General features: G+C 41.2%; 1 protein-coding gene across 8 annotated transcripts in view; it reads right to left on the reverse strand.

The window, feature by feature from the left end:
* Nucleotides 1-15391, reverse strand: part of PLCB4 (phospholipase C beta 4) — a 410588-nt gene that overhangs the window by 6891 nt on the left and 388306 nt on the right. For all 8 annotated transcript variants that reach the window (XM_035005855.1, XM_035005853.1, XM_035005852.1 and 5 more), the window contains 5 exons: nucleotides 11154-11269; nucleotides 9788-9863; nucleotides 7638-7813; nucleotides 5047-5148; nucleotides 308-365 (listed from right to left, as the gene is read on the reverse strand). In XM_035005855.1, coding sequence (XP_034861746.1) covers nucleotides 308-365; nucleotides 5047-5148; nucleotides 7638-7813; nucleotides 9788-9863; nucleotides 11154-11269 — 528 coding nt within the window. The remainder of the gene's footprint in view (nucleotides 1-307; nucleotides 366-5046; nucleotides 5149-7637; nucleotides 7814-9787; nucleotides 9864-11153; nucleotides 11270-15391) is intronic.

The following is a 15391-nucleotide window of genomic DNA, read 5'->3' on the forward strand; positions in this document are numbered from 1 at the left end:
AAAACAGTCTGAAAACTGGAAGAGTTTAAACCCATAATTATTACTGGGAAGATCTTCCCTGCGAAAATCTTCTCAGAACATAATATTTATGCACAATCAAAGCTTGGCTTCCTTTTCCATATAAAATGGTGCCAAATTAATATCATCAAGATTTAAGTGATAGATTATCTAACTCTCCAGGAGCAGACAAGAGAAGCTAGAATGTTTAATGTACAGAAAAATCAAATTAAGCAAATTAGCCAGAAGAGGTCTGATATCTAAGCATGAGTTATTGTATACAGTGCCAAGAAAATTACAAAATACTTACTCTTTTTCTTTCTTCCAGAAACTTTTTGGTGTTGCTGCTATTTAACTCCCTGACTCGCCTAAAAGTAATAGGTACAAGTAACAGTTGGCATGACATTGAATAGAACTAACATAATATTACATAAGAAGGTGTTATATTCTATTTAATTCTCTGGATGGGATTATCACTTTTCCTAATTTTTGTGGAATTTTCAGACATAATGTACAGAAAGAAATACAAACATCTTTGTACTGATCACTCAGATTAGTCAGTATTCATGTTTTGCCCTGCTTGTCTCATATTTTTAAAGGAAACAGAGTGTTACAGATATAATTAAAGCCCCTTTTGTATTTTTCCTGATTCCATTCCCCTCCTTTCTTTCTCTCCAGACATAACCACTATTTTGAGTTGGGTGTGGACCTTCCCATCCATGTTTTAATATTTTTATTTCCTATGGATGTATCCATTTGTAATATATACAAATTCTTCTCAAATTTTCAGGTGCCTACAAATCAAATGGAGATACTGTCAAAAACACAGATTGCTGGGTCCACCCCCAGAGGGTCTGATTCAGTGGGTCTGGAGTGGGGCCTGAGACTCTGCATTTCTAACAAGCGCCCAAGTAATGCTGCTGGTCTCTATTGCTCTGTGTGTTTTCCAAATTTACCTAAATGGTAACCTATTCTGCGTTTCTTCCTATAACTTATTACTTAGCCTAGTTTCTAGAGCTACAACTGTGTTTCAAGCTATTCCATTACTTTCATCTGTTGTATGGATTTTTTTCCATTTATGAAGAGAATACAGTACTTCCAGTTTGCCAGTAATGGCAAACAGGTTGTTTCCAAACAATGCTCCAATGATCTAGTGCATAGGGCCCCACAATGCTTGACATATCTGTTGACTCAATAAATGTAGGGCATATCTTGTGCACACGAGCAAGGATTTCTCTAAGGTATATGCCTAGATTTGCAGGTTGGTGGGGGAATGAACAGCTTCATCTTTACTCCAAAGCACCTGTCCTTATTTGCATTCACAACCAGGGTCTGAATGCTACCTTTTCTTCAGGTCTTTTCCCACTCTTGGTATTGTAAGACACTGACTTTTGCGTCAACTAGTTTTATGAAGTGGCATCATTACCAGTGAGGCTAGAGTGCTTTTCATGACTGAATAGACCTAGAACTGATTGAATTTCTCTAACAGCTATGGGTCTATTCAGGTTTTCTCCTTCCTTTTCAGTCAGTTTTGGATATTAATATTTTTCTAGGCAATTGTCCATTCCCTTTATGTAGTCTTCATTTTCAAAAATATTGATTAGATCTGCAGTCATTTCTCCTTTTTATCCCTAATATTACTAACCTGTGCTCTTCTGCTGCTTGAGCAGTCTTGCTGGAGGTTCACTGATTTTATTTTTTTCAAATAGTAAGCTTTTGTTTTTGTGGATATTCTTCATTGCTTTTTGTTTTCTACTTCAGAACTTTTTGCTTTTTTATTTCTCCCCATCTGAGATCTTTGGGTTCACTCTGTATTTCTAATTTTATACTCTCTTGAGTATTTAACTCACTAGTTTGCATTTATTTTAAAAAGTATATACACCTAGGGACACCTGTGTGGCTCAGTCGGTTAAGCGTCCGACTCTTGATTTCAGCTAACGTCAGGATCTCAGAGTTGTGAGATCGAGCCCTGCGTTGGGCTCCACACTGGGCATGGAGCCTGCTTAACATTCTCTCTCTCCTTCTGCCCCTCCGCACCCCACTTGCACTCTCTCACTAAAAAAAAAAAAAAGTTTGTAATTCTCACTCTAAATATCACGTTAGCTACCTTCTTTTTTTTAAGGTGAAAACGTTTAGGATTTAAGATCTACTCTCTTAACAACTTTCAAGTATATAATACAGTACTGTTAACTATAGTCACCATTCCCAATATTAGATCTCTGGAACTTAGTCCTCTTACAACTGGAAGTCTGTCCCCTTTAACATTTTCCCCTTTCTGCACTCCCTTAACTCCTAAAACCCACCATTTTACTCTGTTTCTAAATGAAATCATACATTATTTGTCTTTCTCTGGCTTATTTCACTTAGCATTATGCCCTCAAGGTCCATCGATGTCATAGATGCCAAGCTTTCCTTTTTTAATAGCTGGATAATATTCTGCTCTGTGTGTGTGTGTGTGTGTGTATGCAGACATAAAATGGCATTTTCTTTATCCATTCATCCATTGATGGGCACTGAGGTTATTTCCATGTCTTGGCTAGTTGAATAATGCTGCAATGAACATGGGGGTGCAGATATTGCTTTGGTATAGTGATTTCATTTCCTTCAGATAGATACCCAGAAGTGGGGTTGTAAGATTATATGGTATTTCTATTTTTAATTTTTGAAGGAACCTCCATATTGTTTTTTTTATAGTGGCTGCACCAATTTACATGGCCCCAACAAAGCAGAAAGGTCCTCTTTTCTCTACATCCTCACCAACACTTGTTCCATTTCTTATATTTTTGATAAACAGCCATTCTAACAGTTATGAGGTTTTATTTCATTGTGGTTTTGATTTGCATCTCCCTGATGATTAGGGATCTTGAACATTTTCCATGTACCTGTTGGCCATTTGTATGTTTTCTTTGGAAAGATGTCTACTTAGGTCCTCTGCCCATTTTAAAATCAGATCATTTTGTTGTTATTGAGTTGTATGAGTTTCTTATACTTATTTGGATATTAATCCCTGATACATGGTTTACAAATATTTTTTCCCATTCTGTAGGTTGCCTCTTCATTTTGTTGATTGTTTCTTTTGCTGTGTGCTTTAGCTACCTTCTATACATGGATAGACAGTACTTGCATGGTGGTTCAGTTTTAAATATTGCATAATCTCTGTTGAAATGTCCTCTTTGACTTGGGAATAAAAGTGTCAGCTTCTATATGTCTTTCTAAGCTATCTGATTATAACTTTTAAAATTTTATTTCTCAGTACTTTGTTAAAGTGGACACACATACACGATGTTTGTGTTTAGAAGGTAACCATTTTGCACACAGAAATTATTTTAAAAACCAGCCATTTGTAGACGTTTTAGAACCACCTACCATGTTGACAAAGTCAAAACAAAACAATTAACAAAGTTTTTAAGTTATCAGTAACTTAGAGTTCAAGATAATTTGACCTCAACTGGGCTGAAGTCCACTTTGTAACAAAGAACTGTTTAATGATTAACACATTTATCCTACTGAATTCTGTATTTTACTTCGGGGAATCTAAAATAGTTCAAACTGATGAGGTTTTATCATGGCTGGAATATTTTACGTTTTTGGGCTAAAGCAGATAATGTCATTTCCACATATATAAGGCCTTTAAACACAGTTTCTTGTCTGACAATAAACAAACAAGAACCACAACAGGATGGTGCAAAGAAGTATTGATTAAATTGAGTAATAATTTCCCTAGATGCTCCATGTTGACTGGGAAATTTCCCGGCCAACATTTTTAAAAGTCAATTCATTTCCAAGTCCAATTATTGTGGAATTCCATATCCTATTGATGACCCATTCCCAACTGTACTTAATTCAACAACACTTCTGCATGAAAATGCACTGGATGGTATTATGTTTCATATTTTATCATATTTCATGTTTAACATCTTTATTAATAAATTGAGTTGTGCTTTAAAAAAAAATCAGTGAAATTGAGGTAGTTGGATAGCAGTTCTCACCATGTTCAAAACAAAGAGGCAACATCAGGTATCCAGTAAGCCTCCGTAAAAGACCACGTAGACAGGGAGACTGTGAAACACAGGTGCTTTCCTTTGCAGCTGCAAAGTTCTCCAACAGCTCAGCCTATAGCTAAGTGAGAGCTCAGTGCCTTAAAGCCCTCAACATGCTCATGTCTCAGTCCCAAGAGCTAATCTTCACTTGGCTCTATATTTTAGGATCACTGAGAAGCAAGTGCTCTCAACTCCCTCTCTTGGGTAACACGACTCCTGATGAACTCTCAAATCCCCTTTACCTAAAGGGCTTGCACCTGGGACCTCCTCTGGAGATAACACACACCTTCCGCTAGCCCCAGGTGGCAAATGGCTGACCAACATGGAAGTACAAAAGCTAGATGCCCTTGGTTCAAAGAGATCGGTGGTGCAGCTTATCCTCCAGGGCTTGCGATCAGGCTGAAGAGGGGACTGTAGCTGAGACCAATAAACCTTTGCTCAGTCACTGCCTTGAACCCTTCCTGCTTCCCCTATTCCTCTTCTCTGAAGATCCCTTCCTCAGTAAATCACATGCACCCAAGTTCCTGTCTTGGTCTCTATTTCTTAAAAACTCAACCTAACATAAGGTCAAACCAGAAAACCTGGGGACTTTTGAGATGATCCCTGGAGTCAGGGACAGCACCAAGCAAATCAAAGAAAGAGGACTGCCTTCCTACAGGCTGCTAGTCAGAACCATCCCATCCAGAATGGGCCCATACCTGAGCAGGTGAGATGCTTGCAGGATGACCCAATGGAATGTGGGAAGGATATTTTGCCATATTTTATGCCATTTGGTTTGTAGATGAGCACACATATACTGAACGTATTTATTTTACTGGTAGTAGTGAACAATCAGAAGACAAGTGTTCTATAGCAACAACAATAAATCTTCGTAGCGGTTATAACAGCAGAATTCATAGCCAACACTAATAGGGATTATGAGTAGTGTGTGTATATGCACATAAATGTTGTGTTTGTTTATGCCTCTCAGCCAATGTTCCATCCCCACAGTGAGCACTCTCAGGCTTACCTTTCCCGTTCTGCTTTGTTCTTGATAGATTTATCTTGGCTGATGGCTTTGCTGTTTTCCATAGAAATCTTAGCCTGGTGTGCTCGCATTTCCTTGCTTTCCCTAAATATTAAAAGTAAACAAATGGGGGTTGGGGGGAATGGAGAGTTAGTGTTTAGTGGGTACAAAGTTTCAATGGGGGAAGATAAAAAAGTCCTGGAGATGGATGGTGGTGATGGCTACACACAGTGTGAGTGTACTGACTGCCACACACTTTTAAAAATGGTTAAAATGGGGGCGCCTGGGTGGCTCAGTCAGTTAAGCGTCTGCCTTCGGCTCAGGTCATGATCCCAGAGTCCTGGGCTCGAGTCCTGCATCGGGCTCCTTGTTCAGGGAGGAGCCTGCTGCTCCTTCTTCCTCTCCTCCTGCTCCTTCTCTCTCTCTCTCGCTCTCTCTCAAATCTTTAAAAAGTGAAAATGGCAAATTTTATGTTATAGATATTTATAATAAAAAATAAATTCTACATATAACAACAGAACTAGGTTCACTTTTCCCCCCACTATTGAGCTCATCGAGTTATTTTATATCCTGTGAAAAGGAGGGAAAGAGCCCCAATCCATGAGAGGCAGAGGTGGGTCACCTACTAGGGAAGTGACCATGATGAACTGGGATGAAGAGTCATTACATTTGTCCATAAAAATATAAAGATTTTCCAGCTTTGCCCTACATTTCTTGGGATCAGATGGCCTGGAGGAGAGAGAGAGGATGTTCTGACCCTCACAAGTGACCTTCATGTTCTATGACAGCTCATGGGAATGAAGGGGACTGAGTAGTTTCAGATAAGCATGGGTTGTAGGGGAAAAAAAGGATGTTTACATTAGGCCACTGGATCCCTGCATGTGCTGGAATGTCTGTGTGCTCATGAGAAAGACTCATAGATTATTTACTTGTACATTAAAGGTATACATTTTAGAGCACTGAAATGAGTATTAGCAAAGAATTTTTTCTGGAACCTATAGAGGTCTCCTTGAAACCTTGCCTGAAAATGAGTGACTAAGGAGTCAGGCAGTCTAAGTGGTATCTGCACTGTATCAAAAGAGATGAACACTGAACCCACAGAGGTAGGAATATGCATAGAAACTCCTGGGTCCAAGAAAATGGCTCTCCAGTTGTTCCTTCAGTTAGTGTTAGTCAACTGACCATTACTTTATTCATTCATTCAACAAACACGGCTCAATGACCAAATGTGGCTGACCAGTCTTAAGAGGGCAAGATTTTTTTTTAACCAAGAGCTGTGATCGTGAGGAAGACACACAACCACAGGGTGCTTGAGAAAAAGCCCAAATGCTGTTGTTACTTGGAAAAATGCCCCGGCCGTGCACTTATTTTTTAAGCTAAACTAGTAATTAGATTATGTTCTCTTCAGATAACTTCCTAAGCAACACAAGAATTAGTTTACTTTCTTTTTTCCTTTTGAAAAATGCTTACTGTTGAGGGCTAACTTTTTTCTTTATTCAATGACAAGAAAGAGGAGAGAGGAGCACCTTGTCCTGTGAAGTATCTTTGGGGAAAGAGGGATGCTTACAATCTGGTACCGTGGTAGCGGTCAAAGACAGAGTGGTGAGCAGACCTTTTTGTGTACCGAATCAAGAGCATCTTGCAAGGCAAAAAAGAAAAGATCACTCCTAATCCTATACAACTTCATAGAATACTTTAGAATGGACAGGGTACAGACCACTGACCTCCAGCAAAATTAGCACGGTCTACCTCATTTCGTTGCCTTGAATGAGAATTGGGCAACGATGGCAAGATGCTTCACATTCCTACGGCCGGATCCATCACTCCAAAACCAGGCTGGGAATTCATGAACGCGCCCAGATAATTTATGCAGTTAGCATTTAAACACTTTTTTGTTTGCTTTGTTTGTACAATGCTTCAATTTTCTACTCTTTTGTGTGTATCAATAGACCGTAACAGTGGCATATCAGAGGCATGGCGAGCAAGCTGTAAAGGCTGTGATAAAAGGATGTAATTGACATCGACACTCTTCTGCTGGGGGCAGGGGCGGGGGAGTCTAGCTCATCATTTGCAGAATTTTAAATGTAATATTCAATTCATAAACCAATGCTTCTTTGCTGTTTCTTGATTAGGCCTATCTTTCTAAAATTTCTAGAAGTCCTAATCATGTAAAGAAGGATCTCACCACATTTAGCCACTGAGTGATCAGATCCAATCTGATCGAGGAGCTTAACTGGTTGGTCTTTGTCTCCTTCCGTGTCCTCTCTCCTAAGAGGCTCCAGGCCATTTTCCAAAGCCCAGTGTTGGCCCTAACACTCCCTGAAGCCTCCATGTGAAGCCTCCTGTGAAGCTACTAGGGAGGCAGCAGAGTTCCTTCGGGCTGTGCTTTTTAGTATGCATCGTATACTATTTGTAATTCAACTTCATTTTTCATGTGAGTGATAAGACCTTGCCAACACTTGAAAGCACTTCGATGGCAGAGGCCATTGCTTATAGTTTGTGTAGCTCACCTCAACCGTACAACATGATACACGTAACAGCTCAGTGTTATTACAAAATTAGGAGTTCCCTCTGGAGAAGGCGCACTTGCCTACCTGTCATGGGACAGTTTCAGCTGCTGGGTTTGCTGCTCATGGGCATTGATCAGTAGCTTTCTCAGGAGCTCACACTGCTGGCTGAGGTGCAGGTCCCGGATTTCTTGCTCCTCAGCACTGTGGGTGTTGATCATTTCTGACCACTCCTTTGTGTGCTGGGCCACTATCTCTTTGACCTGTGAAAAGGGGATGGTGCTACTTGGACCTCTCACAGATCAGGTTTGAACTGAAAGCACATCATGCATTTCAAATCCCACCCACCAATTTAGCTGGTGAATCAGTAGACACTCCAACTGCAAAAAATATGTACTAATCCAGGGGACTCAGGAAGTCCTAGCTTCTTAAAATAATCAATTGCTTTGGTTCTAAATATTCTGCTATGACCTATGATTTCACTGCTTAACTTGTCCGTGTTTCCTTTTGTCTGGACTCTGGGCTTCTTATGGATTCTCTCAGCTTCTCCTCATCCTTTTCCTCCTTCACATCCGCATGGCCACAGTTCTGAATGGAGAAGCCCTAGGTTCTCTTTATCGCTGGATTATGACTCATTGTGTCAACCCTACCAGATGTTGGGGTAGAAAGTCTTCCCCTCCCTATATCCATGCTCTTTGCAGTGTGGTTCTGTACCTTCCCTCATCAGGATCTAGCGTCCATTTCTCCACCTCCTTAAAATTGGCCACCCTCGGGACTTGTTTTAGCCACGAGACAGTAGCCAATGTGGTGCAAGCAGTAGTTTGGAAAATGCTCCCTCTTTTGCTGTCTGGAATCCCAAGGCTGCCTTGGGACAGAGCCTGTGCTAGCCTGCTGGAGGATGAGAGGTCATACAGGAAAAAGCAACCAGCCGCCAGCTACCGACCTGGTGTCTGAGTACAGTCATCGATCCCAGCTGATGGCAGACACACGAGTGAGCCCTAATCACAATCCCAAGAACTACCCAACTGAGGATAGCCCAAATTCTGACCCACTCAATTGTAAGGTAAGGGGCACCTGGGTGGCTCAGTTGGTTGGGCGGCTGCCTTCGGCTTGGGTCATGGTCCTGGAGTCCCGGGATTGAGCCGCGTGTCAGGCTCCCTGCTCAGCGGGGAGTCTGCTTCTCCCTCTGACCCTCCTCCCTCTCATGCTCTCTGTCTCTCATTCCCTCTCTCTCAAATAAATAAATAAAATCTTAAAAAAATAATAATTGTAAGGTAATTACTGGGAGGTGTCTTAAGTCACTAAATTTTGACCTGGTGTCCTGTGCGGCAAACTGATATCATGGCCAAGGTTTCTACTTTCCTATCTGTGCAAAGCTTCTAGAAGTCATGGCATGGTGCACGGACACTAATTCTCAAACATTCCAGTTAAGAAGAGAGAGAGTGAAGAACAACTCTCAAAGACACATGGCTTCCTGCCTTTGTAACTTCACACGATGGACTCAAAACACATAGCACCGAGGAGAACCTCCATTTGAACCGTGGGGCTCGCCCATGTAGGCAGCAGGGCCACGGGGCGGATGACAGAGCTGCGTGGAGACACAGGGAGGCTGGCTGGTTTGACCAAAAGCTAGAGCTGGGAGTTTTAAGAGTACCACCCCTCCTCTGTAACTATTATTGCTAGAAGAATTCTTTGCATTCTTGACTGGAACTTAGTGCTCAGTTCCCCAAAAGCCCGCAAACTAATAAATCTCCCAAGTTCCTATTTTCTTGTGTTTTGGGGGAAATATGAGTAATTGGGCTCATCTCCTAGAATGTCAGCTCTTGATTTTATTTATTCCATTCTAACAGCAAAGTTAGAATGGAATAAATATCAAAGAGTTACTAACAACCCTCAGGTTGGGTGGGTTTTTTGTTCTATGTTTAATGTTACTTCTCTAGAGAAGCTTGTTCTGTATTTTATATAGTATTTGTCCTGTTTCACTTGATGCCCCAGAGGCAGGAGGCAGGCAGCATAGACAGACTATATGCATATTTCTACATATGAAGAAAAAGATGTTCCAGGAAATGGCCCTTCCCAAAGCCAGTGAGTCTGGAACAAATGGGAATGACGATATCTCTTGACTTCCCAGACCAGCCCCAGGTTACTGTTATTTCTGATTTATGTTAGGTAAGGCATCTAAAAAATTACAAAGTATCTTCTGCAAGTTCCTGCTGTAAAAATAGTCATTTTCTTACCTTAGATTTGTGATCTGATGTCAGTGTCTGAATTTTAATTTCGGTTTCTTTTTTCATTTCGAGACAATTACTTCCCCTGAAAATGGAAAATCATAAACATGTGCCAGATGTTAGATATCTTCCCATTCCCATGGGCCCTTGCTCCAAAGCTTTCTAATGAAGACAATTTGTTCATCAAATATGGGACGCCATGGCTCATTGGGCAACATCAGTATTTCTAGTAATAGATGTACACCTTACAAAACATCCACATCGTGATTACTCAATTCAACCACTACACAAAGAGACACTTCACATCTAACAATGATTTCATTGTGAAGGGTCTGTTGTCAGAGTTTCCATTTTGGTTCCTGCTTTTCTTGAGGCTAATTTTTCATTTATTCAATAAAATATTATTGGAGATAATAACTAGAAAAGAGGTCCTCAGCCTGGAAGTGAATTTTTAAATTCTTTCTGGTTATAAAGCCAGATTTTTGTCTTTTACACAAGCCAGCAAGGCAGAAAATAGCATTTCTTGGCATTATAGGGCAATTTTTGCTTCTTATTCCATTGTGACTAGGAAATACATACGAGGCAATTTCCCAGCAACCATTACTGCTTATTTCAGTGATAATTTTTCCCTTTTGGAATATCTGTAGCATTGCTGAAACCAGAACAGGTCCCGAGCTTCTGTCTTCAGCATATACGCTCTGATGTATTATGGCCTAAGTGAGAATGCTTCATTATCTTATTGAGAACGTCTCTGAGAAAAGCATTATTCTAAAAATGCTAGGACTCTCATCAAATCTATTACTTCTCAAGGGCTGGCACCAAGGATGCTCTCCCTTTAGTCTGTTACTTGGAGAGCTTGTGGCATCACAGAAACATCCCCTGGGCTTAATTCTAGACAAAAATCTTTTATGGTAAATGCACTGATAGGGTTTATTTAACAGTCTTATCTGTTGGCATAAGCTAAAGATTCTTCTAATATTAAAAATCGAGATTGCATTTTTTTCCCCACAAGTGCATCAAACCTATTTTCTGGCTATGCAAAAAGATTTCTGTAATTTCAAAAGTTCCCAACTTTAGCTTGTCCTTCCTTCTCCCCCCGCCATTCACCTTAAAGATACCCAAGTGGAAAACACATGAGGGACATAGTTACGGTGTCATCAACCAATGGCTGTCCAACTGGAATAAAGCTCCTATTTTCTACTTCAATCCCTGCCTTCAGTTGAATGAGTCTCTCATTTTCCAGGAAAAATTTTTAATGGGATGAAAACACAGTCAAGACTAAGTTCTGCCTTGACCTATGCAGTTAACTGAACTGTGGGGAAAGACAAAATATAAAAAGGCAAAAAGCTTCCAGAAGGAAATAAAGAGCCATTACCCCTTCTTCTTCATGGCCTTCTCTAGGATCTTCTCATGCGTCGACTTCTCTTTGTCATACTGTGCCACAATTTTGTCAACTTGTGTGCAGTGCAACTTCTGCATCGTGCTATGCTCCTGAATGAGAAGAATCTGCCATCACAAGTTGGACTCTTCCAGGGTGGCTGACAAACTTTATCTATGTTGGGCTGGCACGATTCTCAACAGCTTTCCCAGAACCAAGGTTTGAAAACGAGGAGTAACCAACTCTGAGAAGCGGAAGGACTTCCAATCTCCCGCCCAACACAAGAGTTTCTTGTACAGGGGTATCCCCAACAAGGGAGTGTCTAGCCTCAGCCTGAAGAACATGCCCACCTCAAAAGGCATCCCTGCCCACTACTGGGCAGCACCAATCATCCCAAAGTCCTCTCTTCGACACATACATGTTCTCCCCAGAACTTCTACCCACTCGTCTTTGTTCTGTTGGAGACGCCTAATTAGTCCACAGCCCCTACCACACACTGGTTCTCAAATACCCAAGTTCAGCTACCACAGTTTCCCTCTTTCACATGCTAAGTATAACTATTCACATGTGACATGGTTTCTAAACACCCAGCACGTTTTTGGAACGTGCTAAACAGTGAGAATTGCCAGGGGTTGTCACTGTCAGCTGACTTCAAATCCCCATCATACCTTTAGAAGTCGTGGAGCAGGGTGGTGCTGGGTGGGGAGATTCTCAGGACAGGAACTGACAATGGGGACAACAGAGTGGTCCAAGGTGATGCTATCTGGCTGTGGATTTGGGGTCAGGGAATCGTATGGAACAGTATCTTGCTTAATTTGTGGTTGGAAGGCCTCATAAATCTAGCCACATTCCCAATATGTGTGTACTTTGTGTTATAAACACATTTCAGCCGGGGCTTTTGCAATGTGGTAGATTGGGTTAAGGGCATGGGTTCTTTAGGCTTAAATCCTGGGGCAACTCATCTAGCCTCTCTATCTGTTCATCTTTGTAAGTGGGAGAGCGATACCTAGTTTACAAGGTTGTTAGGACTAAAAGTAAATAATCATTTCAAATGCCTGCTACACCTTATTCAAAATATAGTAACATGTTCATATTATTCAATATCCATGATAACATACAGAGAGTGACTTGGGATAAGGGAGAGCAAGTAGAATGATTAAATAAATAAACATTCCCTCCACACTGAATCAGCTGCCTCAGGAATCAACACATTAACATCTCATTATTTGAATGGATTTAACTACTCTTGTATTGTGTGGACAACAACGAGCCTACTAAAATGTCCTACTAATAGTCTTCCTTTTAAGATTTAAAGGCATCACGCCTGCCCAGCCCAAGTGTTAATTTTCCTGGGCAAATAAATAAGGGACTCTATGCAAGTGCAGATTCAAACAGATTAGAATCATCTTTCCTGTGTGATCTTTCTGCTTTCCTGTTTCTTGCAAGTATTGGGAGGGAGGGTGGAGAAGATTGTTCTTTAAATAGCCTAGTGCAGCACAAGAAAAGGAAAGGATTTGAAGCTTGGAAGTACGTTGACTATTTCTTAAGGAAATATTCTGGTGAATCTTATTAACCCAATTAGAGATGAGGAATGAGGCTGTTTGTGACAAAAGGCGTTCACGATGGATTCCAGTAGGTTAAGATATTCTCTATGAAGGCAGGGCAAGTCTTTGTTCAGAGGTACATGACGCAAAACTTGGTTCATAGCAGGTGCTCATTAAATATTTGTTGTACAAATGAAAAAATAGCAAGGGAAAACAGCAGGAGCACTTGGATTCTGGTCTTAGCTCAGTCAATAATTAGCCAAGTGGGGCCTTGTGAAACTTATATAAATCTTTCCAGCCCTCACCTTCTTTCTTAGAAAAACTGAACAAGATCCATTTGCCCAACCTCATTCATGGGTTGGTTATGAGCTGCAAAGTTACCGAATGTATGCAGGAATAATATGGAAAATTAGGGGGTACCTAGGTGGCTCCATCGGTTAAGCATCTGCCTTCAGCTCAGGTCATGATCCCGGGGTCCTGGGATCAAGCCCTGCATCAGGCTCCCTGCTCAGTGGGCAGCATGCTTCTCCCTCTCTCTCTGCCCCTCTCCCTGTTTGTGCTCTCTCTCTCTCAAATGAATAAATCTTTAAAAAAATATATGGAAAATTAGAAGCACATTGAATCGAAATGATTACTGTTAATACAAATAACAAAGTTGGTCTTGAAAAAGTATCTCTGTGTTTCTCTACATGCTCAGAATGATTCCTGTGTGGTAGGAAGTGGTCACAGAAGTGTGTTAGGATAATCTGGTTTCCAGACACCACTTCTCCATTCACGAAGGAACGGGCTCCTAATTATGTGATGGTGGTGAAGCCTCAGATTCCTGGAGTGTACAACAGAGGAGCCAGGAAATGGTCTCTCCGTCCATTTTAACTCAGAAAAAGCCTATCACTGGTTCTATTCTTTGGTCCTTAATTAAATCATGAGACACTACCAAAGAGGCATACATTTTTTTCATTCATTCAGGTCAAGAGTACCAAAATTAGATGTGTTGACTGAAAAGGCAATCTTAGTTGGGTTATTTTTGGGGAGAATACATATACAGTCTTTAGCAGAATTTATAGGTTTCTTATTGGAGTTAAGAGTAAATTCAGCTTCTTTTGGTACAGACTTCTGCTGCAATTCATTCTTGTGACTGATGCAGCGTGGGCATGAATGATGTGGGTGTGAATGACTGCACCACAGATATTGCTGAAAAATTGCAGTAAGGCATGTTTGCTCAGCATGCAACTCTGAGGTCACCAGTAAGCTGCCTCTGTGGGTGGCTGCCATCTCTCTTCCTAACAGAGTTTTGGGTCTGGCACTGAGGTCTTACCATTAATTACAATTGATGAGTTTAACAGCAGTCTTGATGTTATCAGCTAAATTGTTTGCATAGCAAAGAACAAATTTTCCATCAGTAGCTTTACTGAAATGCCAAATATTGGTCGGTTTCTCAGGCATTTCACTGGACTCATCTGATGGTGATGCTGCAAACTGGTGGCCCCAGGGATGCATCCAGCCTACAAATGTAAGATTTCTCCCTCCTCTACATGGTGTTTGGAGAGAAGACTGAACTAGGGACCAATATTTAAAGATCTGGAAGTTCATATAAGATTTCAGATTTTATGAATCCCCTTTTGAGAATGAAGCTGGCCCATGGACTCTCAAGGCACCAGTGGTGGGAAGCTAAGTCTGATTTGCCTTTTGTATGGGAATGAATGCTCTTCTGCTCTCTCTAACCAACTTCTTTCATTTACTTATTTGGTCCCTGTAGGAATTTAAGTTGTAATTGTTCTTCTAACATGTTATTGGGGATACTTACCCAACTTTGGATTTTATTTGCTCTAGGGATTTGACCACATCAGACAATTGAAAAGTATGCCCATTTCTTACTGAAAGAAACTCCAGTGTTGGACGCCAGTGAGTCACGCATTAGGGGAGATTACTATTGCTTAGTTCTGCTTTTGCTCTCTCTCATCTAATGGACACTTGAAAGCCATTCCCCCTAGTTTCCATTTCAAATTAGAGAGGTGGTTCTAGAAAGTGAGAGACACATAGGAGTCTGATTGCCAGCTGCCCTCACAGGGTCAAAAGCAATGGCCAATGACCACTGCCAACTGCCAAATTCCAGGTATGTTAACTCATAGCCCAATCTCACTGGGGGCTGACATGGTCATTATCCCTGACTTTTCTGCTTGGTATCCTAAAAGCAGCTCACACACCTATTTCTGTGTCCCTCTTGCAGAGGGCAGATCCTCGTACACCACAATTCCTCCTCACCCTGTAGCTAACCAAGGTTGGAAAGATGATTTCTTTGGCATAATACATCTGTGTCTTAAGCCACTGGGATTTAGCTCTTGGATTCTCTCCTTCCCTGTAGGTCTAAGCAGTGGCATTACTTACCTAGGCTGATGTGTGAGAGCTGAGAGTGCCCTACAGTCATAATATGGACTGAGTAGGAGTCTCTGCTCTCAGCTACCAACTGCTAAGGTGGATGGCTTGGATGCTGTGGTTAGGAGGATATAGCCTGGGCCAGGTTCCCTTCTCGGTAGGTTACTTTATAACCCAAGGCCTTAGGGTGGCAAATCTTAGCCCCATCTTAGGGTTGTAAGGTGTTGTTTCACAGAAGGGCTGGGGGTATTTATCATTATTGCTTGACAACAGGTCAAAATCTGTTTTTGTAAGGAGGCCTCATCCTCAGCTTGCAGG

The sequence above is a fragment of the Mirounga leonina genome, unplaced genomic scaffold, assembly GCF_011800145.1.
Source record: "Mirounga leonina isolate KUSES-001 unplaced genomic scaffold, KU_Mleo_1.0 Mir_150, whole genome shotgun sequence".
Taxonomy (NCBI): Eukaryota; Metazoa; Chordata; class Mammalia; order Carnivora; family Phocidae; genus Mirounga; species Mirounga leonina.